Here is a 14,596-nt window from a genome sequence, read left to right on the forward strand (position 1 = left end):
ATCGAGATATTAATAAGGAACCAGCAGATCAAGTAGCTTTTGGAATAAAACACCAATTTTTTTAAAATTAAACACTATCTAAAGATTTGCATCGAAGCGTTTATTTTTGATAGTGATTTTAATCACTGTCAGATATCATTTATTTGATCCAACTATGCCACGTCACCACTGTGCCGCGACCCCCCTGTGCTGGGTTTTTTTTTTTTTGTGTCTGTCACTACTTTTTCTCAGCTCTCACTAGACGGATTTTTTTCAACANCTACTTTTTCTCAGCTCTCACTAGACCGATTTCTTTCAACAATACGTCAAAAGATCACAAATCGTATCTAGTTGAAGACATTACCCTTAAAAATTGAAAAATTTTCCCTCGTTCCCCGCAAATGGGGAAATATCCAAAAAAAATGACAAATTTAAAAATCGTTAAATTTTGTTATTTTTTTTACTTTTTTTTCTTTAAACTTCCACAAATTTTTATATATATAATATAAAAGGTATATAATAGTATTTTTATCAGTAAGATCACTTAAATAAAAATCATAGTAATCATTTCTAATTAACTTTTGGCGTTTAAAAAGATTCTACAATGGAAATATTCAGAATTTAATTAATTTTAATGATTATATATCTAAAAAAACCAATAAAAAAAAAGTTATTCAATTTAGCCTATTATAAAAAAATAGGGCAGTGTATTGCCCTTATAAGATATTTTTAAATAAAATACAATACAAAACCCAGGATTTTAACAAAAAATTAGCATATTTTTGATTACAATAGCCATTTGCGCATAGAAGATAGGTCGTCGGGACAAATTTTTTTTTTAATTTTATAGTACATGACATAAGCTTTAATTTGACATATGTTTAAAGGACGCAGTATTTCCGGAACATTTTCAAAAATTAAGTTGAAAAAGTTAATTTTTGTAAAAAAGTTTCTATTTTAAATCCCCCCTGTGAGCAGGTTAAGTGTTAGATTTTCAAAAAGATGATATCAAATGAAAGGGAAATATCTAAGGTTTTAGTATAAAAAAAAGTTATGTTGATTTGTTTATTTTTGAAAAAGTTATGGAAGTTTAAAGAAAAAAAGTAAAAAAAATAACAAAATTTACCGATTTTTAAATTTGTCATTTTTTTTGGATATTTCCCCATTTGCGGGGAACGAGGGAAAATTTTTCAATTTTTAAGGGTAATGTCTTCAACTAGATACGATTTGTGATCTTTTGACGTATTGTTGAAAGAAATCGGTCTAGTGAGAGCTGAGAAAAAGTAGTGATAGATACAAAAAAAACACATAATGGTAAAATTAATACCTTCTCAGCTTCGCATCGAAGCTAAAATTTGTCTCGACACCTTATCTTCTATGAGCAAATGGCTGTCGAAATTAAAAAAAAATGTAATGTTTGCGATAAAAATTACCTTTTATAACTGCCATAATTTTTTCAAATATTAACAAATCAAAATAATATTTTTTTATATTGAAACCTTATGTAATTTCTTTTCATTTGTTATCATTTTTTTTGAAAATCTAACACTTATTCTGCTCACAGGGGGGATTTAAAGTAGCAACTTTTTTACAAAAACTAACTTTTTCAACTTAACTTTTGAAAATGTTCAGCAAAATACTGCGTCCTTTAAACATATGTCAAATTAAAGCTTAAACATGTACTATAAAATTAAAAAAAAAAATTTGTCCCGACGACTTATCTTCTATGCGCAAATGGCTATTGTATTCAAAAATATGCTATTTTTGTGTTAAAATTATGGGTTTTGTATTTTATTTTATTTTAAAATATCTTATAAGGGCAATACACTGACTTTCATGAATATTATATAATTTAATTGACATAGAATAAAGTTCATAAGATATAAGAAATTAAACTTATTAAATTTTTTTTACTTTTTTAAAGTCGAAAAAGTAATTTTTAAATTTGTGTTAGCTTTAATTGCTAATTTTATTATGCGACGAAAACAACGAACAGTTGTCGAACCGGTAACACTTGTGTCATTCACGCATAGGGTACAAAGTTCAAATCCGTCTGTGGCAATTAATATTTTGCATTTTTTTGAGTTAAAATAAAATTTTCAAATCATTTGATATTTATCTCATTTAGATTCAATAACTTTAATAAATATAAAGGATCCTATCACTATAGTCTCCCCTCGTGAGAAGAAATTTAAATTCATGTTAATATTATTTTACTATGTGGATATTTTTGTGGCTACGACTTATTTTGCCAACCCTCACTAGACCTACTTTTTTCAACGATACGTCAAATGATTAAAATTCGTATTTAGTTTAAGTTATTACACTTAAAAATCGAAAAAATATTCTTTATTCAAATAAAAAGTAGCTTAACCAGCTTTTTTTATGCAAACAATTAAAATCATTAATTTCTAATATTCTTAAAGTATTTATTGTCGAATTAGATTTGATATGATAAAAGTATTCAATTATAAAAATAAATAATTTTACTTTGTAATTTATTAATTTTTTAACTCTATTTGTGTGTGCTACTACCCGTCTATAATATTCCAAATTTTTTTGTACATTTTGCAATATAAATCATAAATTTAAAAAAAAAAATGATTTTTAGTTTCACCTGAATTTAACGATGGATTTTTACAATTATAATAAAATTTTATAATACGCTAAATTAAGTATATCTTTTTAACAACTTTTAGCTTCGATGCGAAGCTGAGAAGGTATTAATTTTACTATGATGTGTTTTTTTTAGATATATTAATTAAATTCTAAATATTTCCATTGTAGAATCTTTTTAAATGCCAAAAGTTAATTAGAAATGATTACTATGATTTTTATTTAAGTGATCTTACTGATAAAATTGTAAAAAAATCTAACTTTTCTGATAAATATACTGTAAATAGTAATTATAAAATTTGCTGACAGTATAATAATCTTAACAATTTCATTTTTATCTATTTAATAATGTCAATTTCAAACTTACAAATTGAGCTACTTGTTATGGTAATAACTTTTACTTTAAAGGACAATAAAAAGTAGGTTCAAAATTATTACTTTTAACATATTAAAAATCAAAATCAATAATAATTTGAAAACAATTAATTTTAAAAATTATATAATATATAATTAAAAGTATTACTAATCTGGGTATAATTAAGGAAATAGAAGTTGATGTTGCTTTTGTAATTATCCATCAAATTCTTAGAATTAAACACTATCTATAGATTTGTATCGAAGCGTTTCTTATGATAATGATTTTAATCACTATCAGATTAAATCTATACTGAACCCAACTATGCAACGTCTCCACTATGCCGCGACCCCACTGTGCTGGGTTTTTTTTTTCATTTTATAGTATATAACATAACCTTTGATTAGATATACAGAGTGGCCCACCACTCACTGACAACTTAAATAACTTTTGATCCAGTTAATATTTTTAGTTGATTTTTTTTTTAAATAATAGTTATACGTGAAGGGTACTTACCCCCCTCACCTATATGACTATATTGTTATTAACTTGCACTACTTTCGATACAATTCTCACATATCATTAATATTATCAAAGAAAAGAAAAATTCTCAATTTATTGATAATTAAATAATTTCAGTTTTGTCGGTCATCTGTTGGGGGTAGTACGTGTACTCAATTAAATGATGTCATCATAGATGCTACAGACTTATTATTTGAGTCTCGATTCGAGTCTGGAAATTTAGCAAAAGCAGTGAAAATAACAGGGACGTATTATGAACTTTCACTTCGGCCTGATATGTATACCGACCGTCATACGCAATGGTTCTATTTTCGGGTTAAAAATACTAGAAAAAACATAAAATATAGGTATTGTATACAAATTTTTAATAATAAATAATAATTATATTATAAATTATTATGTGATGAACCGAGCTCGGTACTTTATGCATTTACAAACATTTTTTTGTTATTCTGAATATATTAATGATTAACAGATATTCCTGTTAGTTTTTTTAACACTAAACAATTAATATTAATTAAAAATTTAATTTTGGTGAACGTATGGGGATCACTACCTCCTAGAATGAAAAATATTTCTGAAGTACTTATATACTTATAATAATTCTTCACGAAGTTGAGTGTCTTAGAGAGCGTTCAAACAAATTTTATAATTGGAAAAAGTCCGAACCCTTTAATGATGACAAAACAATTGTGATTGATATAATGTTGATTAGATTTTCAATTGTCAACATGTACAAATCAGAAAGTTTATTCACTGCTGGTATGAGACCACTGATGTATTCAACAATTGAGGCCAGTCAAGGGAAAACTGGCTGGAGACGTTGTGGTGAAAATATTGCATATTACCTTAATGATGGACAGTAATAATATAATTTTAATTTTTGTGTGTATTTGTATCTAACATTTTTTGTTTGTTATATATACAAATAATAATAGAAATGGAGATAGTACTGAAGAGAACCCTAGATATATATTATCTTTCCAATTAGAATTTCTTCATGATGATGATCAAGTATATTTGGCATACAGTTACCCCTACACGTATTCGGACCTACAAGAGTATCTAATAAAGCTCAAGGTATTTTTTTCCATTTAATATTTTTGTAAAAATAAGAATTATATCTAGGCTTACAGAATTTTTTGATGAAATGGGGCAATATATTTTTTTTTAACATTCGGTTTTGCTGTCTACTTAGCAAGCACAGTGTTGAAGTGATTACCGTTATTCTCGTTAGAAGGTAATAATAATTAGAAAAAAAAAAATTCAACGAAATCGTTATTGTATCATAAGTGATTAAATATGTCAACACCTTGTGGAATATTCTGTAAAACATTTTTTTGCGTAGAGAGAAAATACAATTAGCACCCGTAAAAATGTTATTCTAATAGGCACCTATAAGTTTTCCAGGGAAAAATGATTGTAAATAAAAAATTATTTATTAATTATAAAATTAAGTGTCCATAAATCAATTAATAAAATATATTTCTTTAATTTATTACTTTAAAAAATAAAAAACAAAAAGTAACTGTATTAGTTAGTTATTAAAAATATTATACAGTTTTAATATTAGAATAAAATAAATGATAAATGGAAAGGCACATTCAAACCATATTATGCATTCTACCTTTGAAGATTTATTTATTTTTGTCAAAAAGGAAAACTTAGGTGACAATGCACTTGGTCGAACCACTACGTGTTATTAGTCTATAAAAATAATATACTTAAACTTGACGTTCATAATATAATTTTATGAAAATCATTTCTTTTTTTAAATGTACATAAATTTTACTATACACAACGATTATAAAAATTGATCAAGCAAAAATCAAATGCTCTACTTTTCCATAAAAATTGTTTCATCTTAAAGGGTAAAATATACCTAAATATATCTAAATATGGTATTTATTTATTTGTATTATGAATAGGATGATCCAGTTAAATCTTCTTTTACCAAACTCCGTGTGTTGTGTAAATCATTAGCTGGAAACAATGTTCACTACTTGACGGTTACTGAACCCTGTCGTGATCAAGAAGACCAAAAAGCGAGTATAGATATATTATGCATTTATAAAATTTATTTTGGTCATCCCGAGTAAAATAATAATAATTCATGTTAGTTTTTCTTAACACTAAACAGTGTGTATTAATTAAAAATTTAGTTTTAAAAGTCGTAGGGGGTCACACCCCTTAGAACAAAAAGTATTCCTATAATATTGTACACACTTATGATCATTTATCACGAAGTTGAGTATCTTAGAATGTTCAAACCATTTTATAAATGTATATTAATGACTAATATATATTTAAATGAAATTATTTATAATATAAATTATTTATAACGCAGCTTTAATCAAAAGTTTAAATATTTATTTTATTTATAATAAAATTATTATCTCTTATTCTCACATGTTGTGTGTTATTAGGAAAAACAAGTGATTGTTGTTACAGCACGTGTTCATCCCTCAGAAACCCCATCATCTTGGATGATGAAAGGGTTAATTGATTTTTTAACTGCAGATACGCCTCAATCAAGAGTAATAAAACTTTGTTTAAACTAATTATTATTGATAAAAAAAAAACAGCGATATATTTTAATTTATTTTCATTTCAATTTGTAAAACGTTTTTTTTGTAGGAGCTTAGAAACCGCTTCATTTTTAAATTGATACCAATGTTAAATCCTGATGGTGTAATAGTAGGCAACAGTCGGTGTTCGTTAAATGGTCGAGATTTGAATCGTCAGTACCGAAGTGTCATTCGAGATGCTCATCCAGTTATTTGGCACACTAAGCTCATGTTGAAAAGGTGAACATTCAACTCTTTTAAAATATTAAATAATCATTATAGTAGCTAGTATTGTAACATAAACAGTGATATTTACATAGGTATATGACATTTACCCATTTGCTATTTATAACAAAGTATCAAACAGTTTGTACTTTTCCTGTTCTTGACGAATTTATTAAATAGGACAGATTATATTTATACTAAATAATTAAAAAGCTAATGGCTTTAGAATTTATGAAAATACTATAATAAGTAATCAAATAAAATTAACGAGCAGAGTCTACATAGTGATGCTTAAGGAATATGCTTAAGCGAGCTCTTTATATTTTCCAGAAAAATTACCAATTTAGAATAAAAATAAATATAGTTTTTTTAAACTATATTTATTTTTCACTTTTTAGTTTCATGTTATGATAGTAGTTACTATCAATATCATGGTTGTAACAGGTAACGGGAAATCAGGGTTCGATTCCGGGGAGGGAGTCTGAGAAACGGCTACCAGATCCAAGGGAAGCAGCAGGCGCTTAAATTACCCACTTGCGGAACGTGGAGGTAGTGACGAAAAATGACGATACGGGAATCATTTCCCGTAATTGGAATGAATACACTTTATATCTCTTAATGAGAATAAAGCGTATTAATATATAAGTTTTGCTTACGTTTTAATTTAATCTAATTTTAATAGTAATTAGAATATATATATATATATACATGTAAAGCGACTTAGGTACGTAAACGTATTATGTACGAGGTATAGCCGTGTTTTGTTGGCGGGCATGGCGGGGGGAACGTTATACACGAGGCATAAACGGCGGCAGCGGCGTCGGCTGTAGGAATATATAAATGAATATTAACATATACAAATATACATTAAATATTAATATACATATATATTAATATTAGTGGCGGCGGCATGAATATATAATCTTCGTATAATATCGCGGCATTTTCGCTGGTGTCGACGACGCGATGTCCGGCGTGATCCTCGGGCGTCGAAAAGTTAGCAGCGTTAATGGCGACGGTACGCGGATGCGGATCGGTTCGGTCGTGCGGCACGTCAGGAGCCGGTGGCGTACATCATCGACGTTGCCACTTTAACAACGGGAAGAAGATTCAACGTATCATTGGCGGCGGGTCATCGTCGGCCGTGCGGCACTTGCTGGACTTTACACCGTGGCGTATGGTCACTTATACTAATAGTAGGGCGACGGCTGTTAAAGGTAGCACGAGTGACGGGACCGTGTCTCAATAAAAATTTATTTACATATATATATATAATTGATGACACGCGCGTCTACGGGTTGGAAAATATTATTTTCGACGACTGTAGAGCGGGGTGGAGTGAATGCGTTACGACCGTCTAGTCTCGTGCGCGTGGAAAGTTACAAACATCCCACATACAAGTGAAACTAATATAAGCGTGTTAAAAAAAAAAATAATAAAGACCTCATAGGACTCAAAAATATTTAATTTTAGAGTGATGGATTAGTTTTTTTAAGTTATCAACACTTTACTTATGTTGACAAAAAAAAAAAAGTGGAGAGTTATACCCAATGTACAACCCACGTGGCAGGCACGTAGACATGGGTGGGCCTGGCTCCCCTTAGATTTAATGTGGCCCATGGCCGGCCTCCCAAATTTAAAATTTAATTATTTTTACGAATTATCAAAAACGTACTAGGTCTTATATACATTGAAATTATTATTAATTTGTGATTACTATTGAGTAATACAGTTATTATTATGGCTGTATTTTCATTTTTATATTCATAGAAAACGTTATTTGAAAAAGATAACGTTCTAGACGTAATAATAAATGGAATAGCAGTTACTCCAAACGTGGTTGTAGGTAAATTTTTTTTAACTCTGGTCCAACAAATGATAACAAACTACCAAGTATCTGCATTGATTAGAATCTAGTTGATTACAAATATCGATAGAGTATACTCTATGAAAATTTTTTTGATAAATCTTATCTTTAATTTGTTTCTTTTTTTATTTTAATTTAGTTGTTACAATAGGTAATTTATTTGTTTTTGTTAATTTGTTATTTGCGTGCTCTAAATAATAGTAATAAAAATATGACTAAAAAAAAAGGCAGGAATTGTTTTTAATTTTAAATAAAATAAATTTTACATTGTTTATAATTTATATTTATTTTAAAAATTTTTATAACTTATTTGTTATTAGTATTTAGGTATAAATTATTTTTTCTTAATAGCTTAAAAGTTGAAAAATTAAATCAGCTCATGTTTACATCATTATTTTATTAGCTTCGATGCGAAGCTGAGAAGGTATTAATTTTACTATAATGTGTTTTTTATTTTTTTTTTGTGTCTGTTACCACTTTTTCTCAGTCTCACCGAACCGATTTCTTTCAATGATACGTCAAAAGATCACAAATCATATCTAGTCGAAGACATTACCCTCAAAAATTGAAAAAATTTCCCTTGTTCCCCGACAATGGGCAAAACTCCCCAAAAATTACAAATTTTAAAATTGTTAATTTTCGAAATTTTTTCAATTTTTTTTACTTAAAATTGCCATAACTTTTTTATATAGATGCATGATATTGTTTCTTTTCATTTGATATGTTTTTTTTTATAAATCTGACCCTTTATCTGCTCACGGGGGGGGGGATTTAAAATAACAACTTTTTCCACTTAAATTTTTAAAATGTTCCGGAAAGTCTGACACTTTTATCTATATCTTAAATTAAAGCTAATGTAATGCACTATTTTATTTTAAAAAATTTCGGACTTTATTTTGTCTTCACGGTGAAAATGGCTACCAAATGCTATTTTTGTGTAAAAATTCTCGATTTTGTATTTTACATTTTTTACTTTATAATGCTATAACTTTTTGAAAAATGTATGGATCAGCACAATTTTTTTATGAGAAATAATATTTTTTAATAATCCCTTTTCCATTCTTTATCTTAATCAGGATATTAATAAGGAAATAGCAGATCATGTAACTTTTGGAATAATCCACCAATTTTTTAAAAATAAACACAAATTTTGAACTTGTAAGATTCATAGAATGGGATACTGTCCAAGGATGAGTGGAGGGAGCCCCCCCCCACAAGCTTTTCATGGGAATCAAATTATGGGAAATGATACAAGGGCACAAAATTGTTGGCCCTTCCAATAAACATTTTCTGGCTACGTGCCTGCCACGAGGTTCACATAAATAATTAAATTTGTCTCAAAAAATGTAATTTATGTGAAAAAAAGTAGTTTCCTGGTAAACGTCACCCTAAGCCATATAAAGGAATTATTATTAGATATTTTTTTTTTACTTTAATTTGATGCTTTAGAGCTTAATAATGCAATAAACACAACAATATTACTATACTTTTATATAGACTTATCGAGGAACGACGTGTGACAATGTTTTGTGATTTTCATGCTCATTCCCGAAAAATGAATGTGTTCGTTTATGGATGCGAAGGAAAAGGCCGAGATGGTAGTCGTCTTCGAGAACAAATATTTCCTTTGATGTTACATAAAAATACCCCGGAAAAAGTAAGTTTCGATTTATGCTATATTTGTTATTAGATGTAATTGATACATAATTAAAGTTATAATAATATTGTGTATATTTCTTTTGATCCAATAATATTATAACATAAATACATAGTTTTATATATATATTTCTTTATTTTCATTTAACAATTATATGTAATATGAATAGTATTTTGGTTTAATTAAATCATCCATTAAGGATGTCTTATTTGGCAACAAATATATGTGAAATCAATTAAATTTAAGCTTACCAACATGCGTAATACATAAATGTAAAATTTGCGCATATTTTTTAGCACTGAATTGAAAACTCATAAAATTTCCCATCAATTGACACGCGTTTCATATTTTTGTAATTCTTTTTTCAGCTATTAAAAAAAATCCCATATTATTAAAATGGGAAAATTTTAATCACTTACCGACACAGTAAAAAATTAAGATAGGATCCTAATATTTTGGAAATAATTATATATCCCATTGAAATAGAAAAAAATACGTTCGTACGTACTACGTAATAAATAAAAAAACGCCAAATCACTGGCCAACGAGTTAATAAACTTAACTGTACGACTTAATTACACGTCCACGTACTTACTAAAAAACACGTAACTTTTGAACATTTTATTTAAATTACGTTTGTGGAGATGATGACAGTGTTTTTAATTATTTTGTTTATGTTTGAAATTTTATGTTATTATTTTTCAGTTTTCTTTTGAAGATTGTAATTTTAGTGTACAGCGTTCTAAAGAAAACACAGCTAGAGTAGTTGTTTGGCTTATGGGCGTTGAAAATAGTTACACCATGGAAGCATCGTTTTGTGGTTCTTCGTTATCTGGCACTAGGGCTCAAACACATTTTAATTACAAAGACTTTGAAGATATGGGTAAAACATTTTGCGAGACTTTGTTAGACTATTACAGCAATCATCCACACAATGTTAGTAAATGTCATATTTGATACATTTATAATTGTTTCAAGGTATTATTATCATTATAATCAGGAATCTAAACTAAATTAAGGGTTTAAATACTTAAATTACTAAAATTATTTACTTATTATCAGGGACGGTTTTGACGAAAACCCACATTTTTTGGTCTCCTTGGACACTGATAACAAAAATGAAGCTTTTTCTGTAGTCTGTTGACAAAAATGTATGAAACAAAAATTGTAACTTCATAAAATAATTGTTTTATATTTTTAGCACATGAGAAAAATAGTAGTACGTTACAATTTCATTTTGTAATGACATTGAAAATACTACAAACCTTTGATTATATGCGCTTATGTTTATATTACATTTGTAGTTCTAGTATAGCGGGTCTTGAAATAAGGTTAAGAGCAATGATGACATTCTGTCCAAAGATTGCTATGACGTCATCAGGTTCTTTCATCAATTGTGGCCTAACATTATGCCACGCACTCGATTACCATCCCGTGACGTCAAAATCCGTACAATAGTTGAGTGTTTGTCATCATGTAGTCCTTATTACTGTTGACCATACTAATCTTCGGGTGTAATGTCTTTACTAACGTTAGTCTTATTACGTGTGTCCTAGCGGTCGCTACGTTATTCCAACTTGGATCGAAAAAAAATTTCGTACTTCTCAGATGAATACGTTGTATTCCATTTGAAAGTCGTGTACAGTACAGTGAAGATTATTCAAGAAATTCCTTTGATCATTTAAAATAGAGTATATATTTACTGTAGCGATTTGACGGTATCATTTTTAATTCGAGCTATCGATTACAACTATAGGGTCAATGGTTTTGTAGTTGACACCCTCCACATGGGTTCGATACTCACCTCTTTGTATAAAAAAAATGTTTTAATAGGTATGGTAACACCTCTATATATTTGGCAACATCGAATGACCAAGTTTTGTTCCACCTGAATCGGTTCCTAAAGTATCTACCATATTGTAAAGGTTCATAAACAATTTTTTTTTAGGAATCACTGTCGCATTGGATGATCCAATGCGACAGTGTAAATATGTAAATAAATGCGATTTATAACAAAGATTGTATTTATACATAGTGTACATTGAAATTTACATTCATTTGGGCAATCTTATGACAGATTGTTGACATTATGGCAGTGCTAGAACAAAAACTAGGGCAGTATATAGACAAAATTGATTACGCCGACACCTTTTACCTTGTCTCAGGATCCGCTATATTATAACTACTTACATTTATAATGAACAAATGGTCATTGTTTCAACTAGAATGAAATTTTGGGGATTAACCAATTTCTCCATACCCTAAAAATGTTTTAATATAATAACAATTTTTTTTTTTTGTTAGGGGAGAAATTTCCCTGGCTGCACATATGCAGAGTCTACTCATAAATTATTAGTTCTAGAATTGTATTTATGAAATAAAATAAATTTTTATAATGATTAATAACTAATTTCATTCAAATCTTTAGGAGCGAATGAAACTTAAAATATGCAGTAGACTCATGGAAAAAGGATCGAATGCAGAACAACCAAAAAATGTTGAAGTATCAGATTATACAAGGTATTATTATTATTTTTTAAATATCAAATATACAAAATAGCAGTTATCATAAACAATGGTGTATTTACGGGGAAGACTTAGGAGGCCGGACACTATTGACATAAATTTGTGATGGTGCAATAGTATAGGAGTGAATCTTCCATTACTTATCTGGAAAATATTTGGATACGCTACTACTTCTCCTCAGTCAAAGGCATTGGTTAAAGAAGGGGTTAAAAAAGTTCAATTATTACAAATATTTTTTACATGTAATAAAATTATATTGGGCATATTTGGATAGATAAGGATTTATGTTTTTAAGGCCTTTTCATGAGCACACCTCTGAATGTAGTTATCTGGAGGTATATCTTATAAATTAGGAGCATTATTAATGTTTGTTTGAGTTTTGATGAAGAGGCAAAATTTTTATATTATACAGGGTGTAAATCTTTCGAACCATAGTAATGTATGGGCGAGTATCCTTTTTTTTTTTTTTTTCACGACCAGCATTATTGCGGACCGCCCTGGAACTACCGTGAAGTATTACTTCAGGGCGACCCACGCTGTCTCTAAAACTCACACCACCACGTTGTGAATCAGCCCGAAATTAATCGAGAGCTGATTCAAAACGTGGTGTGGCCTCCCCCGTTAGCCGGATCCCGAAAAGTGGGATCCGTTGCCCGGGTTGCACCGCGTGGAGGTGGGGGCAGGACTTTGCGAAGGGGGCAAAATAACTCACAAAACATAAAGAAACATATAAACACGAATACCTAAGACGCCGGCCTAAACCAGCGCCTTAGGCCCTCCTGTACCGGGCGGCGCGTCTGCCTCTGTCTCAGGCGTTCAGCTTCCTCCTTCTTTTTCAAGATGGATTCGGCGAACGCCTGGACGAGCCTCCACGCCTCCCGACTCCTCAACATCAGGTCCATCATGGACCCGACTCGGAACGTGGACCCTAGTCGAGACTCCAAAGAGTCCCGTTCCTGGGCCCACGCCTCGCACCGGAAGAGGGTGTGCAAAGCGCTATCAGTCTCTCCCGGGCGATCCGAACAGTGGTCGGCGTGGCTGCTTTACAAATACAATGTAAGTACTCATTAAAGCAGCCGTGGCTGGACATCATTTGGGTGAGACGATAAGTTATCTCACCGTGAGTACGGTCTACCCAACTGTGCAGCCGATTGGGTCCTATGAGGGACCTGGTCCAATCGCCTCTCGTCGTTTCCTCCGAGAGGCGAGTCCGCCACCGGAGCATGTTCATCCGCCTGAGCGCTAGCCGGTCCTCGGCGAGCAGGTCGGCGGGCGGCAGTGACGACAGGATGACCGCCGCCCGCCTCTGCACCCTGAGCAGGGCTTCACGGTTTTTGGACGAATACTCAAGAGTATCCGCCCAAACCGGGGACCCGTACAGGAGAACCAAGTTTACGACGCTGACTAAAAGTCTGCGCCGCATCTCCCTCGGCCTTCCCATATTGGGCATGAGTCCCGCCAGGCAATTCATGACTTTCTGGGCCCGCTGGGCCGCAAGAGTAATGTGCGGCCCGAACTTTAGACGATTGTCTATGACAAGGCCCAGATAAGTCATGGAGTCCTTAAGCGGGATCTCCACCCCAGCACGGCGAACCGTGGAGGAGTGAACTTGTACCTGCCTGTGAACAAGACCGCTTCGGTCTTGTCCAGGGCGAGGCTCAGTCCACTCCCCTCCTGCTGGATCCAGGTGGTGACTGCGCTGAGCGCGCAGTTCGCACGAGATCCAGCCTCCTCGGACGAGGCGCCTTCCGCCACCACAAGCGTGTTGTCCGCGTAGCAGACGACGCGCACGTGCGGTGGTAGCCGTTTAACTCCGTTCACACCCAAACGCTACCGCTTATTCGTCCACAAAGGCTTATTTCACGGCTATCCTGTATATCTACAGGATTAACAAGCGATTGGGCGGCTCGCTGTCCGCGACCGCTTATTCGTCAGTCCAAATTAATGGACTGCTTATTTCGCGGCTAACCTGCATATCTGCAAGCCGTTCCTCTATCCGCAACCTGAGGACACGCCCGATTCCCCGAGCTAGGGAGACTGCGCTCGTGCCAACGTTTCGTAGTCCTGTAGAGCCCGATCACGCCGAAACTGTAGCCCAGCGAAACGGGATGGGCGAGTATCCTGGTAAAGTGTAAAATCGTTTTTTTTTTCTTCCGAAATTGGAGGAATTTTGGAATAAACCCCCCCCCCACCCCTTAACTTTAGGTTCAAAGTTGGAAAAAAATTTCACATAAGTGTGACCAATCAATTTGTATTAAAATTTCATAGGGAGCCCTGTGATG

General features: G+C 31.8%; 1 protein-coding gene across 3 annotated transcripts in view; it reads left to right on the forward strand.

Annotated features, from left to right (window-relative positions):
• Positions 1-14,596, forward strand: part of LOC126898427 (cytosolic carboxypeptidase Nna1-like) — a 28,287-nt gene that overhangs the window by 8,131 nt on the left and 5,560 nt on the right. For all 3 annotated transcript variants that reach the window (XR_007702257.1, XM_050672425.1, XM_050672426.1), the window contains exons 4-12: positions 3,590-3,819; positions 4,188-4,334; positions 4,411-4,552; positions 5,401-5,517; positions 5,899-6,009; positions 6,110-6,279; positions 9,629-9,788; positions 10,494-10,724; positions 12,217-12,308. Coding sequence is in view for 2 of the 3 variants with exons in the window: in XM_050672425.1 (XP_050528382.1) it covers positions 3,590-3,819; positions 4,188-4,334; positions 4,411-4,552; positions 5,401-5,517; positions 5,899-6,009; positions 6,110-6,279; positions 9,629-9,788; positions 10,494-10,724; positions 12,217-12,308 (1,400 nt within the window). In the remaining variant the exon portion in view is untranslated. The remainder of the gene's footprint in view (positions 1-3,589; positions 3,820-4,187; positions 4,335-4,410; positions 4,553-5,400; positions 5,518-5,898; positions 6,010-6,109; positions 6,280-9,628; positions 9,789-10,493; positions 10,725-12,216; positions 12,309-14,596) is intronic.

The sequence above is a fragment of the Daktulosphaira vitifoliae genome, unplaced genomic scaffold (assembly GCF_025091365.1).
Source record: "Daktulosphaira vitifoliae isolate Bord-2020 unplaced genomic scaffold, ASM2509136v1 Scaffold_2, whole genome shotgun sequence".
NCBI lineage: Eukaryota > Metazoa > Arthropoda > Insecta > Hemiptera > Phylloxeridae > Daktulosphaira > Daktulosphaira vitifoliae.